This window comes from Drosophila miranda, chromosome 2 (genome assembly GCF_003369915.1).
Source record: "Drosophila miranda strain MSH22 chromosome 2, D.miranda_PacBio2.1, whole genome shotgun sequence".
Lineage (NCBI taxonomy): Eukaryota > Metazoa > Arthropoda > Insecta > Diptera > Drosophilidae > Drosophila > Drosophila miranda.
The window spans coordinates 25,001,716-25,029,413 of record NC_046675.1 but is presented as its reverse complement, the minus strand read 5'-3'; the positions used below and the strand labels follow the sequence as shown (position 1 = coordinate 25,029,413).

The 27,698-nt window shown below is 43.0% G+C and overlaps 4 protein-coding genes across 6 annotated transcripts; 3 read left to right on the top strand and 1 right to left on the bottom strand.

The window, feature by feature from the left end:
• Positions 1 to 14,989: 14,989 nt before the first annotated feature.
• Positions 14,990 to 17,111, top strand: LOC108154345 (probable cytochrome P450 313a3). Its single transcript, XM_017284611.2, has 7 exons — positions 14,990 to 15,206; positions 15,267 to 15,467; positions 15,530 to 15,715; positions 15,792 to 15,864; positions 15,927 to 16,053; positions 16,108 to 16,687; positions 16,745 to 17,111. The coding sequence occupies exons 1-7, from the start codon at positions 15,053 to 15,055 to the stop codon at positions 16,903 to 16,905; spliced, it is 1,482 nt and encodes a 493-aa protein (XP_017140100.1). The 5' UTR covers positions 14,990 to 15,052; the 3' UTR covers positions 16,906 to 17,111.
• A 1,557-nt stretch (positions 17,112 to 18,668) lies between these two features.
• Positions 18,669 to 20,700, top strand: LOC108157724 (probable cytochrome P450 313a1). 3 transcript variants are annotated; one of them, XM_033389955.1, is made up of 7 exons: positions 18,669 to 18,855; positions 18,923 to 19,123; positions 19,185 to 19,370; positions 19,441 to 19,513; positions 19,570 to 19,696; positions 19,749 to 20,328; positions 20,384 to 20,700. In XM_033389955.1, exons 1-7 carry the CDS (start codon positions 18,708 to 18,710, stop codon positions 20,542 to 20,544), a joined length of 1,476 nt encoding a protein of 491 aa, XP_033245846.1. In that variant the 5' UTR covers positions 18,669 to 18,707; the 3' UTR covers positions 20,545 to 20,700. The 3 variants fall into 3 exon arrangements, with proteins under 3 accessions (XP_033245846.1, XP_033245845.1, XP_017145383.1); XM_033389954.1 differs by having other exon boundaries at positions 18,669 to 18,861; positions 19,441 to 19,510; positions 20,384 to 20,698; XM_017289894.2 differs by having other exon boundaries at positions 18,669 to 18,861; positions 20,384 to 20,694.
• Positions 20,701 to 20,806: 106 nt separating this feature from the next.
• LOC108157725 (phosphoglycerate mutase 2) lies at positions 20,807 to 22,056 on the top strand. The gene has a single exon (XM_017289895.2). It carries the CDS (start codon positions 20,917 to 20,919, stop codon positions 21,844 to 21,846), a length of 930 nt encoding a protein of 309 aa, XP_017145384.1. The 5' UTR covers positions 20,807 to 20,916; the 3' UTR covers positions 21,847 to 22,056.
• A 1,734-nt stretch (positions 22,057 to 23,790) lies between these two features.
• Positions 23,791 to 24,696, bottom strand: LOC108153879 (chymotrypsin-1). The gene is made up of 2 exons (XM_017283980.2): positions 24,067 to 24,696; positions 23,791 to 24,000 (listed from the first exon to the last, which is right to left on the bottom strand). The coding sequence occupies exons 1-2, from the start codon at positions 24,694 to 24,696 to the stop codon at positions 23,836 to 23,838; spliced, it is 795 nt and encodes a 264-aa protein (XP_017139469.1). The 3' UTR covers positions 23,791 to 23,835.
• Positions 24,697 to 27,698: the final 3,002 nt, after the last annotated feature.

The window sequence follows — 27,698 nt, the reverse complement described above, 5'->3', positions numbered from 1 at the left end:
GCGAAACCGCAGCATGTGCCTCAGGTAGAGGCAGAGATCAACTGTCAACTGTCTGTCTGCCGCAGCAATTGCTTGGGGCACTTCCTGCGCTGTTCCTTCAGAAAAGAACACGGCAGAGGAAACTCAATACAAAATCCTAATTAAGCATAAAAAGACTAATTTTCCCGCTGCCTCACAACCCCCAATGTGTGGGAAAATCAAATTGGAAATTTGTATACTCGTATGAGCTCCCCGGTGGATTATCCATTCGCTTTTCTCTCGCGGTCTTCAAATTACCGTCGCTCATTGCAGGACCGAGGGCTGTGCGCAGGCGCAGAAAAGACGGGGAAAAATTACGATTACGAGTACTGTGGAAAATGCGTGTGTAGTTGAATATCCTTGGGAAAGACATTGTTTGGAGTCTTGTGTGTGTGCGGTGGGTAAATATTATATTTTCTACAATATTTACGTGATCTTTGGAGCAGTCCGATTTCCTGGTGGATATCCTCTGGCAAATACGGATGCAGGATACAGGCTTGGGCAGGATATCCACTGGGATAAACAGGTGTACAAGAAGAAATTTCTCATGATAAAAATAGGGGATAGGGTAACCGTAACCCCCAATCCGTGGCCCCCTTCCGAAACGGTAAACATGTCAATAAATCATCCCACCGGCCGGCACTTGCATGTCATCCACTCATACACTCTTCGAGACGTCGCTCTGCTCGATGGAAATCAATAGCCGGAAAATGGTTTTCCAAATCCAACACCAAAAACACCAGAAATCACAAATTAGCTACACGACAACGAGAACGAGTGTGAGAACAAAATCCCGACATCGACAGCGACAATATTTAAATACCAAAGAGCGAAACATCAACGACACATGGAGCAGCCTTCATCTTCGTCTTCGCCTTCGTCCTCGGGGTCTGGGGTACTCAACCTTATTGTAACATCTGGACAAGTATTAAAAAAACAATAAGAAAAACGTCTCCCTAACCAAAATGTGACATCCACTGCGCCAGGATCTCGACTCAACCATGGAATATTACAATTTATGGGTGATTCTACAAATATTTAGCCAGAAGCTGGCAGGGGAAAGACGTGTCTTGAGCAAACCCAATGGAATTTGTTACAGGGACTAAAAAATGAGAAAGAATGCTGATATTTCCGTGAGAAATGACACAGGATGTGGGGATCTGAAAATGGGAATGTAAAGGGGAGCTCGAGTACCCGAAGAACGTTAATTTTACGTTGGGGATATCTAAAAAAAAAGTAACAGAATCCTTCTACTATCGCTGCTTGTTTTTTTCCTGCTGATTTATTTACGATTTTTACGAGCTGCGATCTGAAATCCGAAACCGTCAACAGCGACTATCTCTTTGGCCTGCTCCAATTCTAATTCCAGTTTCACCGATAAGCCCTTATCGCCATTGAAAATTGAGCGGTTCGAAGATGTTATTTATGAGCCCCGAGTCCAAGATAAGCTCTTGGAGATTGCCCGAGTGCCCATAACCATAACCATAACCAAGCCAAAGCCAAGATCAACTCAAATTTCACATAAAGTGGGACAGCACCCTTCTTTCAGTCAAATTATGACTCAATAATACTTTCAATATTTATATCAATTGTTATTAAATATTATCGGTGGGACAGAAACAACCCTAACTTCAACATCGAGTTCGAACCCTTTTCTCCCTCTCTGGAAATTGGAAACCGCAAGGGGCAATCAAAGCCCTAAGAATTATTGGGTTTCAGCAATTAAACGACGAGGGTGACTACGAGTATAGCCAAGTGTTAAGTAACCAGGTTCCGGTCGAGTAGAGCTTCTGTTCTGGGGCGACCCAAGTGTTCAGCGGTCATTCGGTCTGCGTCTCGTCTCCGTCTCCGATTTGCATTCGATTAAGATTCGTTTCACTAAGGGAAGTAATTAAAGAAATCGTATATCAGGCAGTGGATACCGGATGAGCCGCAATGACATTTGCATAAGACAGCAAGACAGTAAGACATTGGAGAGAATGCACAGATGTCCCACAATACAACCAACAACAAACGGAACCACTTTTGACTACTTACCAGAAAAGTATCTTTAGGTTCCCACCTGCACAGAGAGATATGAGACTCAGAGGCAAAACATCTCGACCCAGATGCACTACAATCAACAATTATCTTGGCAAATATTTGCTTGGAGATAAACTGGGCTTACATTCCGCCCTGAGACTACCAGACGGGGGGCTTCTATTCATAGTTCTAAAATTAGTTGTTGACTTATTACTGCATTACGCATACCTCGCACTTCCTTCGGCCCTACTCCTCAACTGAGTTCATTCATAAAATAAGATCTCAGATCTCTCAGATCCGTACAGTTTTCGTATCTACTCGTATGAGATATTTGCCGCCAAATGTAAATAAGTTTCGGGGCAAATTGTGTTTGTCTCCCGTTATCTTCGCTGATAAAAGTTTTCTGAAAGCTGAAATGCGGCAAGCAGCTGGCTGAATTCGGTAACGGTTCCCAGAGAGCGGAGTGTACTGGAAATATTGGCCCATTCTAGGGTTTTGTTGGTCGTAAGATCAAAGGTCATTCATACCAACAAAAAAATTGAATTAAAATTGGTAGTGAAACTAGTTTTTTTTGTGAGTGTCCGAAATCTGGTTGGTTCCTGATTTATCCGGACTGACCCATGAGAAGTTTTCGACCAATTTGACCTCTGACACTGGCCGACCCGGTACCCGGTAAGGGGATCAAGCCACCCCGAAAGAAAAGCCTGTCAAACGGGATAGTAATCGCGAAAAAAAACTTCCAGTTTTCTTGTCTAAACTTTGAGGAGAAATATTTTCCATTCGAATCTTCCATAGACAGAATCATAAAGAGACGGCGATCAGAGATCAATTGTTCAATCAGTCGATCGGAACTCCTGTGCGGAACTCAACTTATGAACGAATCAATGGATAAATGAATGAATTTTCCACGCAACTACAATGGCAAGACATCATGTGGAGAGTTCCAGAAGTAAAAAGTAGGGGGGCTCTGGAGCTTGTAGAGAAGCCACTTAATCATGTTAATGGCATTAAGCAGCTTAATCGACGGCAAAGATCTAAGCCCTCGCGTCGATAATCAGCCAGACCACCCAGTCGGTTTTGGCCCCAGACTCCAGCTTCACTCAGACCCGTACTTGGGGCCTCATCTAATTAAAAACAAAAGTCCGCCGCCTTGTAAATGTCAAGCGATTGCCACAGATCACGAACTTCTGCCTCCGTTTGCAAGTTGCAAAATCAAAATGCATTAACATCAGTGGGAACAAAAAAACAGAGCCACAATTAGCAGGGAGTTCGAAGTCGGCAAATGACAAACAAATTTATACACTGCACAGTAGAAGTGGGGAATCATAATGATATAATTGACAACTGGAGGAAGCTCTGGGGAGCTCTGGGGAGCTCAGTGTCGCGACATTTGGCTCTGGATGTCCGTCTGACATTTTAATATGTTTTGCTTGCGAAACGAACATTTCTTCTCTTGTTAATTTTTTGTCAAACGATTTCATAAAAGTATATAGACGGACACCCGACGAAAACTGAGCTCAACAATTGAAAGGGGTTAAGCAGTTTGTTGATCTCCTCAGCATCACCGTCTGAGGAGAGACTTGGACCTCGGGCAAAGGTTGTGTTAGAGGTGTCTCTAAATTATATAGAAATTGTTTTTTTCTGGTACAAATTTGTCTGAGCCATCATAAATCTTAGAGCCCCAACCATATCAACACCTTTTTGGGCTCATTTCCCACACTCATCAGGCCATTAGAGCATTGGGAGAGCATCTGTTCTGTTCGGACAGAGAGGCAAGACAATGGGGCTAGTTTGAACGCCCACAAAATGACCATGAAATTGCTTACGGAAGGAAGTTCATGTGCCACAAAAACATGGCCTAAAACAATTGCTTGCGACATTTAGCACGCGGCACGGGTGGGGAAAAACTAAAATAGTTGTCAGAGGAGGGTCCACGAGAATGAGAAATCAATGAATACTGTGAATGACCAAAAGGGAAATATGCCGACGACATGACGACATAAAAGGCAAAAATGTCCATAAATATGGTCAATTATTTTGGTAGCAGGACAAACACCAGACCCAAAATGGGAAATGGGTTCGCTGCGTAGGAGGTTCCTTCTGCAATACGTACGTTCCTTTCGTCAGCACGTAAATCAAGGACAGGAAAAGACAGAGAAGCCAGAGGCAAGAACAGTAGACAATGGTCTGGTAGTTTCGGAAGGTGTGTCACCTTGCACAACAATGGACCCGGGACCGGACAACACCTTCTGGTCAAGACAAAGACATCAGAGGCAGAATGGGCCAAGGGTTTAAACTATATTGTATGTGGTCCACACCCACTGCAGATGTCTGGCCAAGCCACATCTGTGACTTGAGGCGGTAATGCGGCTAATGTGGTAATTAGATAATGTGCCCAGAGGCCCTGAGCTGTTGCAGGCACGCGGCACAGCGGATTGATTGAGCTGATGCCTTTTTTTTTGTCGCATCTAGCCACCCCTTTGCAAAGAACGGATACAGAGGTAGGATCTGTATCAATTTCGGTGACTTCAGGGCGTCCCCTCAACGAGCATCCTTTGAAATCAAAACCGTAAACATAAGTAAACCCATTTTTTTACCATCGCTCTGCTCGCTACTGTTCTCTGGCCGCAATTGTAATTTTATAACCCAATTTGTGCAGATTTTACTCCGCTATAGGCAATTTAAAAAAAACCATGAGATTACTTAACTCAATTGAAATTGCTGCCAGAGTCTGATGATATTTGATACTTTACGCTAGATGCTTTGATTAGGCTTCAATTTAGTTGCATCTAACAGAATTTACGTTGGATTTCCGGGATCTCATTTGGTTTGAACCCTTTGCCCAGCATCTGGGATTGAACTTTGAGCTGCTCCCCTGGTCAACCCTTTGCCCAGCATCTGGAGGTGAACTTTGAGCTCTTCCTCTGGTCAACCCTTTGACCAATGGTCAAATGTTAACCGAACTCTCTCTCTTTCGGAGGGCAGCTGCTGTCAGAGATCTCTGAGATCTTTTCTCAAGATGCTGTTGCGTCCCCACTCCACCACGCTGTACGGAGTACAGATGTCAACCCTCGGGGTTAACATCTTGTTGCGCAACTTTGTCAAACACAATTATAAGATCTTCACGAAAATATAATACAATTTTGATTGAAATGCCAGCGAAATGTCAATCAAAAAATTAGGGAATATTTCCAGGGATCAGAATTCGCACACAGTCATTGTAATATTAATTAAGTGATATATGTACAGAGAAGAGGAAGATAGAGAGGGAAAAATACCATCAAATGGTTCACTAAGCATTTACTTTTCTCCCCTGCCTGATCCTGTTGAGAAATGAGTGAAAATTCATTAAAAAATCCCAAGATTCAATCCCAAATTCAAGTTTTTCTTTTAAGAAAAATAATCCATATCATGCACCCAAAAAAACGGAACAAAACTCCTCAAAATACATGGTATATGCAAATGCAGAAACCGTTGGCGAGGTCAGCCCGGGGTCAAGCCAAGCCCGGCCGATACCGAGGCAGAGGCCGAAGGGTTGCTCGAGTGTTTGTCCAGGTGTGTGTGAAAGAACCGCTCGAGAAGATCTTTCACTGATGTGATTTTTCATTAGAAACCCATAAAAATGAAATCGCAAATTGCGCTGCCGGACAGCTTATTATGCGTGACAGACCGGCAATCGTATCGTCATTGGGATATCTCGAGGGACCACTCTTCTTTTGGGGGACAGATGTGTTTCTCCATCAGATACTTGGCTGGATTCAATTAGCACTGGAGCGATAGTGATAGAGGGTGAGATTCCTTTAGATTCCTCCGTTTTTATTGCGCATATCAAATGGGCATTCGACAAAGGTATTCTCGATTGCGTAGCCCTTCAATTAGTTTGATATTTCGAGATGAAGCTGAGGAGTAAAACTGCTAATTTATGGATGTGTGATAACTTGGATCATTGTTGGATTATTCGGAGCAAAAAGGATTCAAGTGAGTAAAATTTGTGATTTATATTTAAGCAGAATTTTGGCGGGATTTTCGCCGCACGCGAATCTACTTTTATATAAGTTCTCCTATCGCTATTCAATATTCCAAAATAGCCAAAAGTAACGTAAAATTTTAATGAAAACTCGTGAAAATCTTTTTACACAAAACAATACCTATTGTGTTCCGAATATTTCCATTTCGAGCTGTCAATAAATATTTATGAAAATAATAAAGTCAACTTCAGATGCCACGCGGCTTTTCTTTCGGATTTCCTTTCTTCTGTTCTTCCCCTCCGCGAATGAAAATTAATTTGTTTGCTTTCAACGCATGGAAATACTCGTATTCAAAAGGATCAAGACGGCGGCTGCTTATGCATATGCAAAAGGTAGAGGCCTGGGCGAAAATATTTGCAGAACCCAAGGGAGTGGGTCAAAGGCTACGGCACACATACACACCCAGTGCTTGCACTCTGGTGAGGCACAACTGCTCGCAGTTTTCCAAAAGTTTGCAACAATTTTCTATGCCAATGGATATGCAAAAACCTCAGTGCCTCCCCTCGCTGTCACCACGTTCCGCTTGACAATTATGTTTGTGCCATTTTCAATAGATTTTCCGTTGATTTCCGTTTGATTTTTTGAATTTTATACGAAATGTTGCTTTTGCAACCGTTTTTTCCATTTTGTGTGTGTCTGGGGGAGTGGAAAAATCGAAAATGGTGCGAAAAATGTTCCTGGTCATTCCACGGATGGTAGGCATCATTAATTATCATTTTCATTATGATCTGTTGCCGTGACTAATTTGATTTTTATGTTCGCAGATTTTTGGTTGTTGTAACAATGGATATATGTATGTATGTATGCTGTATCTTTGGGATATCCATGATAAAATGGTAGAAAAACCACATTTTTGGGATTTATATTGTAAAAATTTTATTTTAGAAATTAGAGTAGTTTTCGGACCAGTTTCCAGTTTTTTCCTGGGAAACTTTTGTCCAAAGCTGATTCCCATGGAAGTATCTGTTTTACTTCAGTTCCAACGGTCAAAAGTCCATCAAATGCGCAGTCCAGCACGGTCCAGCAATTTTACTGGACCAAAAACAGCTTGTCACCTTTTGAACCTCCGCCCCATGTCACTGACAATTAATAGAAGAAAGTTCAAAGATTTACCCTAAAAAAAGGATGAAGAAAAGAACACACTTCTTACGGTAGTTTCCTACCAAATGGTCGAGAATCTTTGATCTTTCAGAGATCTTTACCACCGTGAACCCCTCCCCAGCATCATCATCTTCATCCCTTTTTTTCTCCCTTCGCTGTTGTTTGCTTTTCGATGAACTCTTTAACAGAAATTAATTTTTTCGGGTTTTTTGCGCCCAAAAATGATTGGGAGAAAAAAAGGAAACGAAACGAGCATCTTTGAATGAGACAAGATGATGGGTTGCTTGGTTAGGTTCAAGAGTTTTGGGTTCAAGGGGTACGCGGGCTCTTTACTTTATTGGCACAACAGCAATTTAATAATTACATTGCGAAGGGCTTCGGGGCCAAGACTAAAAATAGGCAATATTATTTATTCGAATTAGAAATGATCCCTCAGAGGAATTATCTGCTAACCGCTTATGTCATACTCGTACTCAATGTATTTGTCTTGTCAAATAATCGACTAGATTTTTTTGTGGTATTTGTTTCGACACGAAAGACATTTTATGTGTTCTCCTCTACTGATAAGGATTTTGAAATTCCCGTGAACACCACATTTTTATAGGTTCCCCAAAAAACAAATTCAAAATCAAACCGCACAGCACTCAACCCGCATGAAAGATTTCATAAGCGGAGGAGGCATTAAATTGATAAGGAACACTATATAGTTGAGGAGAGAATTGGAATTGAGAGATAGAAATTATTTGTGAAATACTAAGAAATTCGTGAACTGATAAGCCGCAGTAAATACTCGAGAGAATTATTGCATTAGAATTAAAGAAGTCTCCGTGAAAATTGGTAAAATTATTGTTTTATAACTCGGATGTATCCGTGATAACAGGGAACGGACTTCTAAGCAGCACTATACCAATAATATTAGAGCAGAAATCTGGCAGTATTTTGATTAGAAATCAGAAAATAGTATCCATCGAATGGCCTCGTTGATTTTCGTTTTTTTTTTTTTTTTGATACCGCGTGCGCTCCACTTTACGGCTGCCTTTGTGGTCTCCAACTGGGAAAAATTTCCTTTACAAATTTATGTTTTTCCTCATTTACCCCCAGCCCCACCCTGCCCGGAAGTTTCCATCTCTTTCGCTCGTGCAGTGATATATGCATCTGAAGGAGAGAGGGAGGCTAGAGGAGCTACGTATTTGATTAACAAATAAAAAAAGAGCTCTGCTCTGCTCTCAGCCACACAGATACAGCAGAACATACATGCATACACACCAACCAGCTTACAAACACAGATACGTAGTCGAACCACTCAAAAAGAGGCGTGACTACCCGTTGAGTGATTCCGCTGTGAGTGGAATGAGTTTCGTTAAGAATCTTTCTGATTGCCACCCCAGTTGGAGAGCAAAGACTGTTGTCTAACAGAATGTTAAGGCAATTTATGGCAGAAAACAGTTGGATTTATGGTTAGAGATTGATATTGGAATTTTGTTAAGGTAGGGAACAGCTGGTATACGAAAAGGTATATCAAGGGTGATGTATGTAAGTGTAAAGATATTATTTCATAATAACCATACCAAATTACCTTTATGAAAAGAGTCAGTGCTGGAAAACATGAATCAGTGTTGGAAAGAAATATTTATAAAAAATACATGAAAATTTCAAAAGATTTCAGATTGACACAAGATTACTTAAGAGGGGTTCTATCTCTGGAAAATTCTTAGATAAACTTTTAAAAGCCGAGTTCCAATTCAACAAATATGTCGAAGCACACTTACATTAAGATACGATAAAATGGATACCATCTAAAGATAAATGAACAAAACTTCTTAGAATAAACATTACCGTGTCCCATCTCTGATTCCCCCGAATTGAATGAATATCAATTCAACACCTCTTCCACCAAATTGCATTCCAGCACTCTTTTGCCAATTTCTATAGCTTTTTGTATCTACCATCAATCAATGGGAACTGGTATGTCTTCGGCATTCCCGTTACACTAATATAGAAATCGAGTGGAAGTCGAGAGGAGAAAAAGAATTTATGTGGCAGCGCCAACAGGCAAAAATGTAAAATTGTGAAATTCCATTGCGAAAATTCTCTATTAATTAACAACCTTTTCAAGGCATTTGACGTCGACCGACTCTGACTCCGTGCTGGGAGTGCTATACGATGCATCGCGACGATGCCCATCTTCTTAAGACATGATCGCAGCTTGTGCCCATAATAATTAATGATGTGGCGCAGAGCCGGGGCGGCAGCTCAACTTTTACGCTGTTGCTGTGCAAATATTAGCAAATTATTTTAGTTTTAGAAAATCTCCCCGCCAATCTCCCCGACCCGACCCACAATCGGGTGTCGTCACTGAGTTTCAGTTTCAGTCTCATTTCTTGTTGTTTACACTGCGACAGCACAGCCGTTTGCCAGAAATGTCAATTTTCTTAAATACAACGCCCAACTCCGACTCGGTCTTCGAATCGGGTTTTGTCTTCGCCTTCGTCTTCTTCTCTGACTTTGTCTTTGAAGGATGAAAAGTCGAGCAGCATCCCCTTCTTGTGCCTCTACCTCTGTCTATGGGGGCACTAATGATGTTCCTGTTCTGTGTGGGTTACATTCACTCGCTCACCCTCTCCCTTGCGATTCACTCTGACAATATTTGCACTTTTCCATTTGGTTAAATGCTGCCCTGAGCTCCCAGAGCCATCCATCCCATTCCATTCTCAGCCTCAGTCCCAGTTGAACCTTAATTGTTCCTTTGTCAACTACTCGGAGTAATTAAAAACACCTTTCAACTGTCGACTGACTGACGGTCGGACCGGGGAGAGAACTCCAAGAGTGAAAGATGTTCGACAGCATTCTGTTTGATTAGCAAATTTGTCAAATTTGTGGCAAAAATCCATTTATCAATTCACTAATGATTTTCTCCCGATTGTACAGTATAGAGGAGAGCTTGAGAGTCTTAAATGGGAAGAGGTTAGTAGTCCTGGGTGAGATTTACCCAAAGAGCAAACTCGTTGGTACAACTGTACTGAAAGTTGGCTAGTTGGCTCGACTGTATTCCAAAGAGAAAACTCAACGAGAAATTACACCATTTCCATAATTTGCATATGTAACGAGTACTCGAGCTCGTATTCGTACTCGTACTTTCTAGAAGATTTCTCTAAGCAACAAAAAATTAATTAAAACCACCAGAGTAACAATTAATTTTCAATTTGAGTCGCATAAACATTTTAATTGTTTGTCTCCAATTTAGCTGCCACAACACGAATGAACAAGCAAACACATGTTCCAGGGGTAAGGGAGTGAGATCTCTTTCCGAGCTCCTTTTAACCATAACCATATACGTATATGCCACATATGTACTGGGATTCAGATTAACGCTTCAGGCACGCTCCAGGCATCTTTGGCTTCAGGGTTGGGGGCCGCCTGCTCCATGAATTTCAATTCGCGGTGCTGCTGCATCCACCCCGCTCTCTGCTCATTTATGCCACAAAGCGTAAGCAAACTTTCAAGACGGCAATAAAATCGCAAGACGCCATGTTTAACTGCCGCACAACTTCCGTAACCACTAAATTCACATGGCGCACATCCTTCCCATACATTTAGCATCCTATTTGCATATGCCTGAGGGATAAAGGAGCTGGAACTGAAGCTCGAGCGGAATCTGAAGGATGGCGTGCGGCTTCCTTGTCATATTTCCATTAGCATTTGCCATTTAACTCATCATGTGAGTGCGAATGTGTATCTCTCTGTATCTCTGGGTGGGCGGATAAGTGTATCATCTTGCCTTGGCGCATTTATTGCCCATATTTGAACATCCGGCTTTTATCCTTTCGCTCCACGCATCCTGACGCGCGCCGTAATTGCTTGCTGCCTTTAGCGCCTCGGCTTGCCTATTGTCGTGGGTACCGAAAACTTTATTATTTCCATTGTTCGACGGTGTTGTGGTTGTGGCTGTCGTGGCGTATGGGTAATGACTGGCAAGTGGCAAATATGCCACGTTCAAAGGGAGCTCTAATACAATATTCAACGGTATCTAATACGACCTTCAAAGAGTGCTGATACGATATTCAAAGTTTCATCTGACACGATATTTAATTAACATGCTGGGATGATTCGAATTTTTCTTATATCAATATCGTATCCCTGCATTAATGAATTTTGTAGTCCTATTAGCACGGTGATAAGCACCTTCGATATACGAAAGAAAACTCTCGCGATTCTTAAAACAGTGAACCAGCATCGACAGTTTACATTGATTCGTTGTAAAGAACTTAACCTCGAAACCAAATGAAATAAACGCACTGCAATGAAGCTACTGATTGTTGAACTCTTGAACTGTATCGGGACTTGATAGAAACGCAATCAAATAATTGCGCAAAGTGTGCCACAATCAAATATAGCAACAAATTAACCAAACGCCAACACCACCAAACATTCTCCTACTGCAAATCGATAAAGTCCCAAAGAGAGGAGAACTGAGAGAGGGAGATAGATGGAAAAACCACAGAGAAAATATTATAGAATTATCCAGTTGGTGGGGATGGATCGGGAAGACCGAAAAGCGATAAGTTTACAATTGCTTATGACTTCAATTAATCTGTGAAAGCGCCTACGCAGGCAGGCAAGCGGCCATACGACCAGGCGGTGGTGGAGGTGGAGGCGGAGGCGGAGGAAAGCAGTCAGGCAATCGATGTCTGGACGGAGAATTCTTCTGCACGAAAATAGAAATTGCAATTGAACTTCGGAAAAAAAAACTGGCTGTGGTCTGGCTTTGGGTCGGGCTCCACAGCTACAGCTAAGCTACAGCTACAGCTACAACCTCAACATAAGGTTCGGGTCTCAGACCGCAAACGCAGCCGCCGCAAGACAATTTGACCTGAAACTTCATTGAAGATGTGCCCGGGGTCTAGCCTCCAGTACGCGTCCGATGCAGTCTTTGAACAGAACCTCAGAGCCTAAAAGAAAACGGTAAATGACTAAGTCATTGGCCAACTCCCAGGCACAATGATGACGATGTTGCTGATGATGAGGAAGAAGGTGCAGACGATGATTGTGATCACGATCATTATAATTATTTGACTTTGGCATTATTATCAAAATGGAATCGCATGCATGTCCATGTCCACGTCGCTCTATGGGTGGGAGACTGGGAACTTGAACTCGCACGCATCTGCAGATGCACCCAGGATGGAACCAGAGCTTAGCCCTATTTCACACACCCACGCGGATGGGATGGGATGGGATGGAAGGGGATGGGGATGGGGAGTCATGTGAGCAGCCTCCACACGGGACAGGTTCCAGTGGAGAGCATTCATATATTTTTAACAATTTTTAGCCATCTCTCTTTTTCTTCTGTTATAATTTCTTGCAGGTGTCTGAATCCTTTTGCCGCTTCATTTTCAATTTACGCAAATGGAATCCAATTCGAGTCGGAAAATGATCTTCCGATGTGGCGTACACACATGAGGCACTCGCCAGGTGCTCAAATTGCCACAGGTACGGGGCCGAAATTCAAACAACAGCCACAGGAAGGGGTTATGGTTATCCGAGCAAAGTTCATGGCCAGTGGACGTGTGTGTTCAGATGCATCTTCATCTCGATTGCAGGCCGCTCAGCAGCTGTGCGGTAGCCTCTGCTGACCACTTTGATTATTTTGGTCAGCCACTGGTTCGGTGGATCTACGGATGTCATTTGTGGCACCTTTGAACTCCTCACGCGCCTCCTGGAAATCATGAAAGCGCCGCATCTAACACGGAAAGTGGTAAGCGATTTTTCTTTTATTATTTCTTTTTTAGTTTTAACTTATTTTCACGTTTTTTTTCTTGTAGCTGTTTGTTCAAAGAAAATTGAAAAGTTGATTAAGCTCCAGGAGAAATGTAATCATTGGTTATGGGATGGTTTTGGAGCCAGAGCCTGAAATTGGGAAAATGGAAAAGTATACTGAAAGTTGTCTGTTGATGGGGATACATCAAGAAAGATACATTGTTGTGTAGACTATGAGATGGGAGGTGTGGCCGATATACATTAAAGTTTTTAGATACGTTCAAAGATTCTTTTGTCGCCTAGAATTTGAGATACAAGATATGACTGGTTGAAGTAATTATGATAGCAAATATGTATGTACATGTATTGTGGGAATGCATGTATTATGATTTCGAGGAATGTACAAATCATTTTCTATAAATATATTCATTATCTTTGATTTTTTCGAACAAAAAACCACTCTGACACACCATTGATCAAATTTTGTTTATATACACATGCATATAAATTATACAAAATCTGTCCATTGTCAGTCATCTATCGCATCTATTGCAAAATCTGCCATAGTCGCGGGACGGTAACCACTTGGCAGATGGTAAATCACCTTGGAAACCATAAAACTTATGGGGAAAAATGTAATGATGGGGAAAATGAAAATGAAAACATGTCAATGTGAGTAGGTAAAATGGAGCTTAGCATAAAATGAAAGATTTGTGCCCGACGAGCGAATGGCTTCCATTCGGGGCCGCCTGATGAGGAGGATCTCCGACCCGGACCAGAGTCAGAGTCACAGCCAGGGCACAGAAGCAGCCATAAAGAAGCTTTTATGGCCACTGGACTCCAGGCGAAACCGATGCCCCAAGTCGAGATGATAAATTGTCTACTATGGGCAGTTGGCTGGCTGGACGTTTGTCGATTATTTCCCTAGTTGGTTTTTATTTTTTCTTAGGCAGGTCGACAACTTTTCACTGCCGACGACACTAACGGCTACCATAGATCAGTGCCGAGCTGGGAGTCCTCTCCACTCGAGTCCCCCACCACAGAAACTCTACTGAACATTAGATTAGACAATTTGTAGAGGGGCTCTGCCTCTGCTCTGCCGAACAGTTTGTGCCTGCAAGCAAGCGCCAGGGTCGAGGCTTTATGGAATTTATCAGCCCCCGATCCCACTCTCCAGGCACTCTCTCGACTCACTCCGCTCCTCTGGCGTTCACAGTTTCCTCTTCGTGTTAATTGAAAATTGTACGGTAATGTTGCTTATCGCGGTGCTATCATAGACGTCGTCGTCGTCCCCAACATTGGGTGTCTCTGGGACTTGCGTGTGCCGTGCCGTGTCGTGTCCATGTTTCGTGGGCAGGCTGCCGCACTGCCGCACTGCCACACCTTGCGAAGCCGCACTTGGTGCCTGTGCCCCAAGCCACGCATCGGATCTGACTTTTATATATTACGAGTATTCTATGCGGCTGCTGGCGGGTGAAAATTTCTTTCTAACACTTTTTGACAACTTTCGGCGGAACGCACTTAAAAACAATTTATCGCCGCTGACATTTTTCGAGACTTTAATTGCCCCACACACGCAGCATCGCCGGTGGACTTTTCGCTCTGGTCCAGCTTCTTGTCTACTCTTTTGAGCAACAACTTTGGGGTCTAAGCCGGGTAAGCGGCGTCTTAGACTGGTAAGCAGTTGACACGATTCGCGGCTTAATTGCTTTTCCACCCAATATGAATGATGGATGAAGAGTCGATAGAGCGAATAGAAAGGAGGTACCTTACAAGAATAAACACTCTGGAATATGTTGATGATCTAGGAATGAACCCTGAAAAATGTAATTTCTTTACTTGCACCTGTGTCATTCCACTGCCAGTTGGCTGTGAATGAAGTCATACTGTACTCATCTGTGCACATACAAATTTTGAACCTTTAATGGCAGTTCAAGGTGCAATTAGCTTCAACTAGCTCCAGCTATGGGTGTTTTATATTATTTATATCTAAAAGAAATACTTATAAGTACTTAGGAAAATCCCTGCCAATTTTATATAAAGCACACTTGAGGCCCTCCCAAACAAATCAGTAGCGAAAATCACCCCAATCACCAAATTACGAAATTATTATATTAAAATAAAAAATGTACTCGTTGCATCTATGGATAACTGTGGGGATACTTGCCTGGATATATTTTCTGTGGAGCCGACGGAGATTCTACTTACTGATGCTGAGGGTGAAGGGTCCTGCTGGTTATCCATTCCTTGGCGTTGCCCTGGAGTACCTGCGGAATAAACGTGATTGAGAGCCTAAAAATACAATTAATTTTATTCTTAATTAACACTTTTCATCCCCAGACAACATGGAACAACGCAGTAAAAATTTCCAGGAGTATGGCCCAACCAACCTCACATGGCTGGGTTCAGTGCCAGTCCTGATTACATGTGAGCCAAATGTTGTTCAGGATGTTTTAACGTCTCCCCACTGCCTGGACAAGAGCAAGATTGCGTGCAATCCAATACGTCTTACTTGTGGCCCAGCAGTTTTTGCATTAAACGGTACAGGAATATATATATCCCTATCATATCATTCTTATTAAGAACACTTTTTTCTGAATTAGGATCACATTGGGTTGAACGTCGCAAGCAGATGAATCCCTCATTCAGGCACAATGTCCTAATGGGCTTCCTTCCGCTGTTTAATGAGGAGACGAGGAACCTGATATCTTTGCTGGAAACTTTTGTAGGCCAGGGTGAAAAAAAACTATTTCCTGAGCTCATAAACTGGTCCTTTAGGACATCCATTCGTAAGCAATCTATCTCGTTAGCTCATTAACCATCAATGACTATATATCTCCAATATATATATGTATATATATCTAGAATCGACAATGGGCAGCGATGTAAAAGATAATCCAAGCATTATGAATGGGTCAATACAAAAAAACATCAGCAAGTACGATTGAAATAATTTGAGCTAATCCAAACATCAATTCGTAATTCTCAAAAATTTTCTAGACTTATTGAAGTGACATATCACTTAATTATGTTTCCGTGGCTCCAGAACCGGGCTATCTCAACGCTCTTCGGCTTTGAAAAGCGAAAATCAGAAGCGATGATTCATCTGCATGCATCTGTGCAATCTGTAAGTAAGCCATTTTAGCCTTAAAAGTATAATTTAAAATTCTTCCCCGTTCAGATTATACAGGAAAAGCTGAAGACACAAGGAGATGAAAGCAAAGAATCCTTGGCGAGCAGTAATATAGTGATTAATCGGGCTATGGACTTCCTAAGAAGTGGTGATTTTTCCTACGAAGATGTCAAGAGCGAGTGCGTTCTTACCATTATTGCTGGGCTCGAGACATCGGCCATAACAGTCTACAATACTCTTATTCTTTTGGCCATGTTCCCCGAATATCAAGATACAGCCTTTGAGGAGCTTAAGGATGTCTTCCCAAATGTAGGAGACTTTGAGGTGTCCTACGATGACCTGCAGAAACTGGTCTACATGGATCGTGTGTTGAACGAATCCTTGCGGTTGCTTCCACCTCTTCCTTTAATTCCTCGGGAGGTCACAGAGGACTTGAAACTGTCAAATGGTATTCTGATCCCCAAAGGTGTTACAGTGGCCATCGACATATTTAACACTCACCGCAACAAGGATTTCTGGGGCCTGGAGGCGGATACCTTCAATCCCGACAACTTTCTCCCCGAACACATTCAAGAAAGGCATCCATACGTTTTCATTCCGTTCAATAGGGGAAAGAGAAATTGCACAGGTGGTTTTATTTTTTTCTACATATTCGAATGGATATTATAGTATTTTGTATTTACAGGCCGGAAATATGCAGAGATATCTAGTAAGATTGCCCTAGCCAAGATTCTGAGAAACTTTCGCCTAAGCACAAGCTTTCGCTTTGAGGATCTCTCCTTCGTTGATAATATTGTTCTGGAGTTTAAGGAGCAACCACTTCTTGAAATGCAATATAGGAGGTGATTGATGTACTTTGGTGAACTGTGATTATAAATCCCATTAAAAGGAATGCCGATCTTTCTGCTAAATATAATATATTTAGAATATATATAGAATAAAAGCTGTTCTAATTTGTTGCAAATACAAATTTGGAACCTTTCCAGGCAGAACATGTATATGTATAAAAGAAATACTTATAACTTAGCAGGTTTTCAGTATAACAATTATTTTTTCTATTTTTATTTGAAATAATCAAAAATAAAGCTTATTATTCATTTGCATTAAAAAATGCCGAATAACAAAAAACCACTTATTTCTAATTTTTTCAATAAAAAAGAGTTATCTTTGATTTTTATTTTAAAAGTTACAAATAAGAGATATTCCATAACTTTCCGAATTTAATATACTTTTCTGAACCAAGTGGTGTAGGATCCTTAATATTCGTCTTTGAAGGACATGCGATGTGACATATGAATCATACATCATACATACACTTTTATTATCAGAAATAAGTGCTATTTTTAAATTCTTCAGTACAATTTGGGAAATATAAGTTGATATGATATTATGACTAAAATATCAATTTTGGTGTATTCCATGTTGCCGTAAAATATTTCCTTCACATATTCTTTTTAATTCATCTTTAAAAATGCCGCGACTTGCTGCTGACTTGAATTGAGCAGCATTTCGATACAATTGCAGCACTCAATACTTCTTACATCCTAGCGTTTGCATTGGGTCAATGGACGTTGTTTGCGAATTTTGTGGTACATTGAAGTTTCCTGAGAAACGGTCGGATTGTGCTGCCTTAGTGGAAAAGTGAAATCGCCATTATTGACTCCGCCACCTGCGTTCATTGCTTCACCGCATTTTCTTGCAAACACTCAAAAATACACTGGCCAATGACCTCATTTGAAGCAAACATTATCGAAGAACAAGGATTTAATCCGACATTCAACATACAAGCACAGATCCACCATCGATTAGGATCATTGCACTCTCTCGAAGATGCACAGCATAATTTTTTACAAATATACTTCAAGGGAAAATGGAATAACAACTTGATCGCCGTCAAGAGATAAATGCAGCAATGAAAAGAGCAATTCTTAAAGATCTGCAGCCACGACTTAATGAACATCATGCTTTGATGATAAATCCATTGAATGGTGAAGAAACTACAAAGAAAGTTAGCTTTCTAGACTTCGATTGAGCATTGAAAGATGACTCGAGATATGTTTGTGGCGCTATGATTCTACTGTCTGGTGATTTCCGCCAAACACTGCCAGTAATTCCGACGAAATAAGCGACTGCCGTTTTGAGTTTAAAGGACTTCGATTTACGATACGTCTTGCATTCGCCATGACTATTAACAAATCGAAAGGCCAATCCTTGAAAGTTTTTGGTCTGAATTTGGATAATCAATGTTTTTCCCATGGCCAATTATATGTGGCATGTTCACGGATCTGAAGACCATCTGCATTGTTTGTTTTTGCGCCTGATAATAGAACAACAAAATTTTGTGTATCCGAAGGTGCTTGACTGAAGAAAAAAAAACAAAAAAAAAACCAATTAAAGAATCGTTAAAATACAATGCTTCTAAGGCGGATAAAAGTTCACCGGGTCATCTCAAAATTATTCGCTATAATTTAGCCACATTTAATTAAGAACATTTTTTGTTGCTTGGCAGAACAACGTCTGCCGGGTCAGCTATATTATATAAAAAGTAATGTTGATTGTTTCATTCTCACCTAAAAAGTTTTCATATAAAAGCTTATACAGTTGAGGCTCTGTACTTCAATTTGTAATATCAGAGTTTCAGTCAAATAATGATCACGTTGCAACTGTGGATAGCTGTGGGGATACTTGCCTGGATATACTTTCTGTGGAGCCGACGGAGATTTTACTTACTGATGCTGAGGGTGAAGGGTCCTGTAGGATATCCTTTCTTGGGCAATGTCATAGGGTTTCTACGGAGTAAACGTGAATGAAACCTCACAAAAGACGATTAGCGTTATTCTTTACAAATCCGCAATATCCACAGGTAATATTGGCCTAGCAGGTAAATTTGCCGAGATATATGGACCGACCTTCCTCACGTGGATGGGAACAGTGCCAGTACTAGTGACAAGTGAGCCAAATGTAATCCAGGATATTTTAACATCTCCCTATTGCCTTGACAAAAGCCAGACTGCGTGCAATGCAATAATAATGAATTCTGGACCGGGAATTCTAGCATTACGAGGTACTGGTATGACCCATCCATTTAATACCCCAGTAAGTAACAGTTCTCCTGGATTATGTAGGGTCACATTGGGTTGAGCGTCGCCGGAAGATGATTCCATCATTCAAGAAGAATGTAGTGATGAGCTTCCTTCCGATCTTCAATGAGGAGACGAATAGCTTATTGTCCGTGCTGGACACTTATGTTGGTCAGGGTGAGAGAGAAATACTGCCGGACGTGTTAAACTGGTCCTTTAGAACCGCATATCGTAAGCAATCTATATACTTCATTCTATCGGTTAATACCTTAAACATCTAAGAATATCTATGTATCTTTAGAAACAACATTGGGCAGCGATGTGAAGGCGAATACAAGCTTCAAGAATGGAACACTATTGAAAAACTTCAAGTAGTAAGATTTTAATTACTTGGCCTCATGAAAAATCGTAATTCTTAAAAACTCTTTAGTATTATGGAAAATACAACACTGGCGATATTATTTCCGTTGGTTCAGAACAGAACTATCGCAAAGCTGCTGGGAATTGAAAAGCGAAGAACAGAAGCGGCGTTTGTCGTGAATGAACTGACGAAATCCGTAAATAATACATTTAATGCAGGGAATACATTTAAAAAAATTGTCGTTTCAGTTAATCGAAGAAAAGATGACCAATAAACCAGATGAAAATCAAGAATCCTTGGCGATCAGGAACACAGTGATCAGTCGGGTTGTGGAATTTCTAAAAAGCGGAGAATTTTCATACGAAGATGCCGAGGGCGAGTGTAGTATCATGGTTGGGGCTAGCTTCGAGACAACCGCCGTAACAGTCTTTAGCACTCTTGCCTTTTTGGCCATGTTCCCCGAGTATCAAGATGCCGCCTTCGTAGAGCTTAAAGATGTCTTTCCAAATGCAGGAGACTTTGAGGTCTCCAACGATGAGATACAGAAACTGGTGTACTTGGATCGTGTGCTGAACGAGTCGATGCGGTTGATCCCAGCGATTCCATTGATAGCACGGGAGACCTCCCAAGAAGTTAAGCTATCCAATGGCATCCTATTACCCAAATCCCTGACTCTGTGTCTCGACATATTCCACACGCACCGCAACAAGGATTCCTGGGGCCCAGAGGCACACAAGTTTAACCCCGACAACTTTCTTCCCGAAAATATTTCGAAAATTCATCAGTACGCTTACATTCCGTTCAACAAAGGAAAGAGAAGTTGCATAGGTAGGTTGGCTATTCGATATGTTTGAATATATATAAATGTGTTTTTTGTTTACAGGCATGAAATATGCAGAAATATCTGCCAAGGTTGCCCTGTCAAAGATTCTAAGGAACTATAAGCTAAGTACCAGCTTTCGTACTGAGGATTTTGTATTCATTGAAAATCTTAGTATAGATTTTGCTAAAAAACCTCTACTGGAACTGCAGCGAAGGGATTAAAAAAGTTATATCTATTAAATATGTGCAGATTGAATTATATCTAACATGTTAACTTTCTAGGGTGTTGCGAATAAACCGCTAAAGTCGCGAAAAAATCTTGACCTGAGGTTTATTTTTTCGAGGCTTTAGCGTTTGCAGGGTGAAGTTCACTGCGTTTTTCTCCCCTATATAAACAATAATAAAACCGCAGAATCGCTTCAGCTTGTCAAATATTTCAATGTCAATATGGACAGCAGTGGATCTGGACCATATGGATCTGAAACATATCATTTGAAAAGTAGTCTGATAAAGTAGTCAAAAATTGTTGGAAAATTTGAGTTTAAAACGGAATTATAAACTATATAAATTCTTGATAAAATTAAGTTTGATTAAATGTTGGCTCTTGCTAGAAAACCATTGGGAAGTCAAGTTTTCATTGAACTGATGAAACTTTGTCCCATATTTAGTTGCTCCTACTCGAACTCGAACTCCTACGCCTACTCCCACTCCCACTCCCACTCCAAGTCATACTCGAAGGATTCATGCCAGGAGAAGAAGAACGGCCTTTACAAGGTCGTGATGGTGCGGCATGGCGAGTCCGAGTGGAACCAGAAAAATCTTTTCTGCGGCTGGTTCGATGCCAGGCTGAGCGAGAAGGGTCTGCAGGAGGCCTGTTCGGCAGGAATAGCACTCAAGAAGGCCAAGATGGAATTCGATGTGGCCTACACCTCGCTGTTGACGCGGGCACAGGACACCCTGGCGGCTGTACTGTCGGCCAGTGGTCATAAGACGATTCCTATCTGCAAGACTTGGCGCCTGAACGAGCGACACTATGGCGGCCTGACGGGCCTCAACAAGGCAGAGACAGCGAAAAAGTTTGGCGAGGAGAAGGTGAAGATCTGGCGGCGCAGCTTCGACACCCCGCCGCCTCCAATGAAGAAGGATCACAAGTACTATGACATCATTGTGAACGATCCGCGCTATTGCGATCAACTGGATCCCAAGGATTTTCCAAAGTCTGAGTCCCTCAAGCTGACAATCGAGCGCTGTCTTCCGTACTGGAACGACGTGATAGTACCCCAGATCCAGGAGGGAAAGCGAGTCTTGGTAGCCGCTCATGGGAACAGTCTGCGTGGTGTGGTGAAGCACCTGGAGGGCATATCTGATGAAGCCATCATGGGCCTCAATCTGCCAACGGGAATACCCTTTGTTTACGAGCTGGATGAGTCTTTGAAGCCTTTAGGCACTCTGAAGTTCCTCGGTGATCCCGAGACGGTGAAGAAGGCCATGGAGGCTGTGGCCAACCAGGGCAAGGCCAAATAGTCGGACTTGATCTATCTTTAACCTATTTTCGATACCCGACAAAGGTGGAAAAGGTCAAAATAATCGATGTTCAATCCACTTGCATGCCAAACAAACAAAAAACAATTCGCCGCGGAACTGGGAATCAAGAATCGGAATCTGTGACCAAGAACTGTGGCGAGAACAACAGCGAGCGAAAGTCATGCAGCAAATAAATTTATTTGATTTTAATTGACAATGAAAAGTCAACAGAGATGGGCAATGGTCTCTTGGTCTCTGGGCAATAGTTCTCGGTCTTGGTTGCGGTCTTGCTCTCAGGGTCTGGATCTGTGGGTCTCGGTCTCGAACTGGGTTTGAACCGAGCGAAAGTCCAGGCACATTCATATTCATATTCATATTCATATGTGTATATTTTCATTGCGTTCGTTTAAGAAATCAGGGAATCAAGTGTGTCGCGTCAATTTTAATTGCTGTCCCTGTCCCTGGGTTCGCTTTTTGGATGGGGCTGGGTCTGGGTGTGGGCTTCTTCTTCGGGCTGCTGCCTCTGGAATTTCAAATGGGTCGAATTTTAATTTGTTTAAATGAAATACTCATTTAGGTCTTATTGACAAACAAATTGAATTGATTGATCTAAATGAATTTATATGTTCAGCACAGAGTCTCGCAACTTACAGTCCGCCATACGGATAGTGCTGGGGATGGGATGGGATGGGGTTGGAGATGGAGATGGTTATATGTTCGGTTCAGTTCGGCTTACTCTTGCACTTCTTTGACCCGCTGTTAGCTATCTTTGTATGTACGTACATACATACATATATGTATGTATGTGGGGAGTGCGGCCGAGTGCCAGATTTTCGATGTTATGCTCTCGTGGACCGTAGCGTAGCCGAGGTTTCAGCTAGTAAATTGAGAGCGTGAAACGAGCAACGAAACTGACACTGTCCTACAAATGTTGTAAGGGATGTTAGAGACTAGTTACAGGCTACACTACACTCTTGGGCGTTGGTCCCTTTGGCAGCTACATACATGATACAGATTTACGATTGGCAAACCTTAGCCTGAGAGGCTTAGTTCATAACACGTTTATGGTGCCAACGATTGTATTGACAAACCCTTATCATACAGAGGTTCGATATTTAGCCATGAATCAGACACACAACTATGTTGGCTGGTGTTGCTTAAAAGAATCCAAACTCAAGACCATGAGCTCCACATTATTTGAACTTAATTACACAGCCCAGTCGGAGAAGTAATCCATGAGTCCACGCCGAAGCCATAGCCACAGACGCAGCTGAAGCCCCAGCCGATGCCACAGCCAAAGCGAAGCGGAGTCGAAGGTAAAGTTGGAGTCAAAGTCGGCGCCCCGGCAAATCGTTTCCACTACAAATACAAAATGCAGCATAGAAATTGCAGAAACATAAAAATGTTTGCACTTCGTATTTGTCGCACATAAAATCTAATATCGAATTACAAGGCGCACAGGCCTCAGACGCGACGCAGTCCTCGGTTCCATTTCCAGTTCCACTTCCAGACCCAAACACAAACCCCGGTCTATGTTCCAGCCTCTGGGAGTGGAGTGGAGTGTGTGCGTGTCAGTGAAACTTTGTGGCAGTCTCCTACTGCTCCTTCTTGCCTCCTCCTCCGGCGGCACGGCACAGCCTCCTTCGGGGGGACTGTCCATAAAGAAACTGAATTGAGTTAAATGTGCGATAAATTGCTTTTTGCATTTATCATGGTCGCCCTGGCAGGCGGCAGCGGCAGCGGCAGCCCGAGTTTCTCGCTGGAGACGGGCCAAGCCTAGACCATGAAGAGGAGAGCCTCCACTGACTCCGCAGACTCCAGTAAATGCTCCTCTCACTCCTCCCCACTGTGTGGCGAATATTGAACAAGATTTTTAATTAGTCGCCAAAACGAACGAAAGGGGAGAGAAACTAAATACGAAGACTCCAAGGAACTTATTCTGGTGCAGCGATGAGATTGCTTTATTTATACGTTGTCCGAATGTATTTATTAGGCCAGATCCTGGTTGATCACCTTGCTGATGTAGGGCAGGAAGCTTGAGACACGTGTGTAGACATCGGGCCTGCCCTCGGCACAGGTGGAGGACCCATACGAGACAATGCCCACCAGCTGAGGACGAGAGCCAGCCAGGATTAGAGGTCCACCAGAGTCGCCCTGTGAGGGATACACACTCTGTGTGCTGTGATCTGTCATACATCTAGGAAATATCTATATGCTTACCACACATGCCCCTTGTCCCTGGGTAGCCAGGGCACAGATCTCATTCCGGGTCACACGGAAACCCTTCTGGTTGCACTCCTCATTCGAAATGGTGCTATAGTGCAGCGCCTGAAGATGATTCGGCAGGCTGGCCGAGGAGGTGGCAGGAGTGGTTGATCCCCATCCTGTGAGACGCACCGCCACCTTCTCGCCAATGCGATCCGTCCCACCCAGATGGATGGTACCGATCTCTACGCGATTCAAGCGGAATGGGGGCGTCACCTTGACCAGGGCAATGTCGTTGATGATCCGGGGACTCATCGCGTACTGCGGATGCACATGCTTTGCCACCACCCGGTGGCGCAGGCCCCCGGACTTCCAGTTAAGGGTGCCAACCACCACACTGATGTTCTCCACCTTCATCTTCTCCACGCAGTGGGCGGCCGTGAGGACATGCTGGGCACTGACTATGGAGCCCCCGCAGAAGTGACTCCAGCGTCCACGTCGCTGCACCTGGAGCGAGATTTGGAAGGGCACCGTCTCGTTCACCATTTGGCCGCCATTAATCCTAATGGGATCTGCTGCTGCGGTTTCCATGCTCCGAATGGGATCTGTTGAGGTTTTTGTGGGGGCTATCGAGGTGGCAGCCATGGTCACACTTAGATACAGACAGAATAGCTTTATGGCGAACATTACGAGTGCTAGTGGCACTTTTACTCCGGCGCGAATGAGTTGGAAATGATAACCCCCCATGGTTTTTATACCTCCCAATTGGGGGTTAAGCTTATCAATTTATTTGGGCTAAGGTCTTGTACGAGAGCACTTACATATCAACATGTAAATGCTTGTGAACTTGAAATCTGCCGAAATTGGGCTTCCATTTGGGTTATACATGCAAGTAGGGATATAGATAGAGATGAATAATGACAGCAAGATACCAATATGGAACCACAGAAGTATCTTCTCTAAGGATCAACTTCTAGAGAGCCAAACAGTAGTCCAATTGGATCACCCGCTGTTCGTCCCTTGCGTGCCTGGTTATCATAACCTGGCGGAGATCAGCGAACCGAACCTCCCATCATATCCCATCTGGAGCCCCAGAGACATCGCTTGACAGAAGCGCCTACCTGTTGTCATCAATTAGGTAACAAGCTCACGCGACCGATAAATATTAAGCCAGCGCTAGCTGTAGCTGTATCTGTATCTGTATCTGATTCCACACACAACACAAGTATCTGGGCATCTGTATCTGCATCTGGGTATCTGCACTGTGCTCCGTGGCATGATCTCTTATCTGATTTGCAAATAAAAATCTGTTTAATTTGCCCAATGCCCAAGTCTGAGTCGGAGCGAAGCCAATGCCAGATCGCTGCATGCTCCGTACCTGGGAGTCATAATTTATATAAGACCAGTGGAATCATGTGGGGGAACGTGGAGGTGAGGCACTGCACAGTGCACTGCACAGTGTGCACCTTGCGAGGCGATGCCAAGCAAATTAAGTACTAAAATAAACGACCAATTTACTGATTATGCAAAACACGCAATTAATTTTCCGCTCGCTTTTTTCCAGACCAAAATTAATTGCCTGAGAGAGTGGAAAACTCATTCTGGAGTGCGTGTACGCGTATATGTTGTCCTGGCTGATCTTGTTAATTTATGCTGTCAGTCATAATCATTTGCATACGAGTTGGACAACTACGAAATCCAAGTTAGAACAAATCCATCTTCCATTGGCACATTCCCAAGAGCAAAGATCCCATTGATAATCCCCCATTCAGGCAATCACTATAATTCCACCTTTGACTACTGGGGCTACTGGGCTTCGACCCCTAGCATATGAGACCCTGGCACTATGCCTCCTCCTCCTCCTCCTCCTCTTCCTCCTTTCACATCATAAAACCAGCGGCTCTGCTTTAAGAACTTCTCAAATAAATCACATTGAAGACGGTGGCAGTGGCGGCGGCAAAGAGACAAACAAGAAACACTCACAAAAAGCCGAAAACAAAAAACTCATAAAAATTGCACTGACAATGTCTTGGCTCCGTTCTTGGCCACACGCACAATTCTACAGAAGTTGGCACGAAGAACATGGCCCTGAATGAGGGCCAACCGAGATCCAAAACCCGATCCCCGATCCCCGAGACGAGAGGCAGGCAATCAAGCAAAATGTCATAATAATGATGGCGTCCCGTCGGAGCAGACGGGCCAGAGCAGGATGCTTATCTTGTTAACACCGAACGATCCAATAAACCCTGCTCAAAGGAGGGGAAGGGGTCGGATCGGATCGGAACGGATCTGGAGGTCTGGTCTGAAAAATTGCTGATGAAATGATTAAAATGCATTTTATTAGCCAGAATTTTGAGCATCATCTGTGGAATTGCAGAAAGGAGTTGGAGTTTGAGTTATGACAATAAAAGTTCGCAGGGAATTTTAGTCAGGGTTGGAGCGAAAAATAACCAAATGAAGCAGAGGAAGTGCCTCTCTAGGTTCCATTAATCAACATTTTTGTGGCTAGAACAAAGCCTAATGAGTTTTTTACAGGGATTAACCTGTCAGCCTGGCTCACGCTCAAGGCGAAGCTCACATGCAAATTAGATGCGGGAATTAAGAATAAAAATCCGCAGATAAGTCATGCCTTGACAGGGTGGTCCAATTAACAAAAGCCAGCCATAAGGCAACACGGCAGGCGCCACAGTGCGAGTCAGAGTCAGATCCACAGCCACATCTACATCCTGTATGTGGGGTGGGGTCTGGGTTTGTGTTTGTGTTTGGCTTTGGCTTTGGTACTCCTCGTATAGCCTGATATAATAAAGCCATTTCAGGTTCAAATCGGTTCGGCGCTGCAACGCAACCCAGGACAATTAACACAGTAGTCCAAAGATCAAGACCTCAACAACGGGCAAGCCCAAGCCAAAGCTCCAGTCGAAGCCACAGCCCAAACAGAAACAGAAACAGAATCGAAACGAAACGAAACCGAGAGGTGTGCATAATTAATTTGCGCCAGTGCGCCACACACACTCAGACCACAGAGACCACAGACAAGGTCCACCCAAAAAGGAGCAGCAAAATGATTCATTAGCTGGCTGCAATCAGCCCCGGAACTGACACATGGTTCTGTCTCTGACTCCGAATGTAGACCAGATAGCACTCACAGAGCCCGCCCAGACATCGGCCACTGAGGAAGAAGTCTCCTGACTGCAACTGCAACTGAAGCTGAAGCTGAAGCTGAGGCTGATTTGCATCGAACATGTGAGATAGTCTGGCTGGAAGGCAGAACAGGACTGGCAGCATCCGAGGTGTCCGAGGTGTTGATTGCCAGCGGCAGGTCTCCTTGTCTGCCACTCGACAATGAATTAAAAGAAATGTCCGCTGTCCGAGGCCCCAGGGCGCTGCTTGTTTAATCGGAATATTTAAATTATACGCTGATTAAAACTGTGAGACAGATCTCACTGAAAGGAGGCACTGTCTGGTGCTCTGACTGCCCTTCTTGGGTTCTTTGCGTAGGTGTTATTACCAAGAACTGCGGAAGCAGCCGCCTCTACCTCTCCATGCCATGATTTCTGTGTTCCAACTGACAATTTTTACAGTCTAGACCTTCTTTTGCTATCACTGGCACGGCACTACCATGGCGACCTTGTTACCCATTACGTGGG

Excerpts from the sequence above, each read along its gene's own strand:
- LOC108157724 (XM_017289894.2), top strand. The coding sequence starts at position 18,708 with ATGATCACGTTGCAACTGTGGATAGCTGTGGGGATACTTGCCTGGATA. Across the intron at positions 19,371-19,440 it reads GTCCTTTAGAACCGCATATC|AAACAACATTGGGCAGCGAT; the intron begins GTAAGCAATCTA and ends ATGTATCTTTAG. Across the intron at positions 20,329-20,383 it reads AGGAAAGAGAAGTTGCATAG|GCATGAAATATGCAGAAATA; the intron begins GTAGGTTGGCTA and ends TTTTGTTTACAG.
- LOC108154345 (XM_017284611.2), top strand. The coding sequence starts at position 15,053 with ATGTACTCGTTGCATCTATGGATAACTGTGGGGATACTTGCCTGGATA. Across the intron at positions 15,207-15,266 it reads GGAGTACCTGCGGAATAAAC|ACAACATGGAACAACGCAGT; the intron begins GTGATTGAGAGC and ends TTTCATCCCCAG. Across the intron at positions 15,865-15,926 it reads ATACAAAAAAACATCAGCAA|ACTTATTGAAGTGACATATC; the intron begins GTACGATTGAAA and ends AAAATTTTCTAG.
- LOC108157725 (XM_017289895.2), top strand. The coding sequence starts at position 20,917 with ATGTTGGCTCTTGCTAGAAAACCATTGGGAAGTCAAGTTTTCATTGAA.
- LOC108153879 (XM_017283980.2), bottom strand. The coding sequence starts at position 24,696 with ATGGCTGCCACCTCGATAGCCCCCACAAAAACCTCAACAGATCCCATT. Across the intron at positions 24,001-24,066 it reads AGGGACAAGGGGCATGTGTG|GGCGACTCTGGTGGACCTCT; the intron begins GTAAGCATATAG and ends TATCCCTCACAG.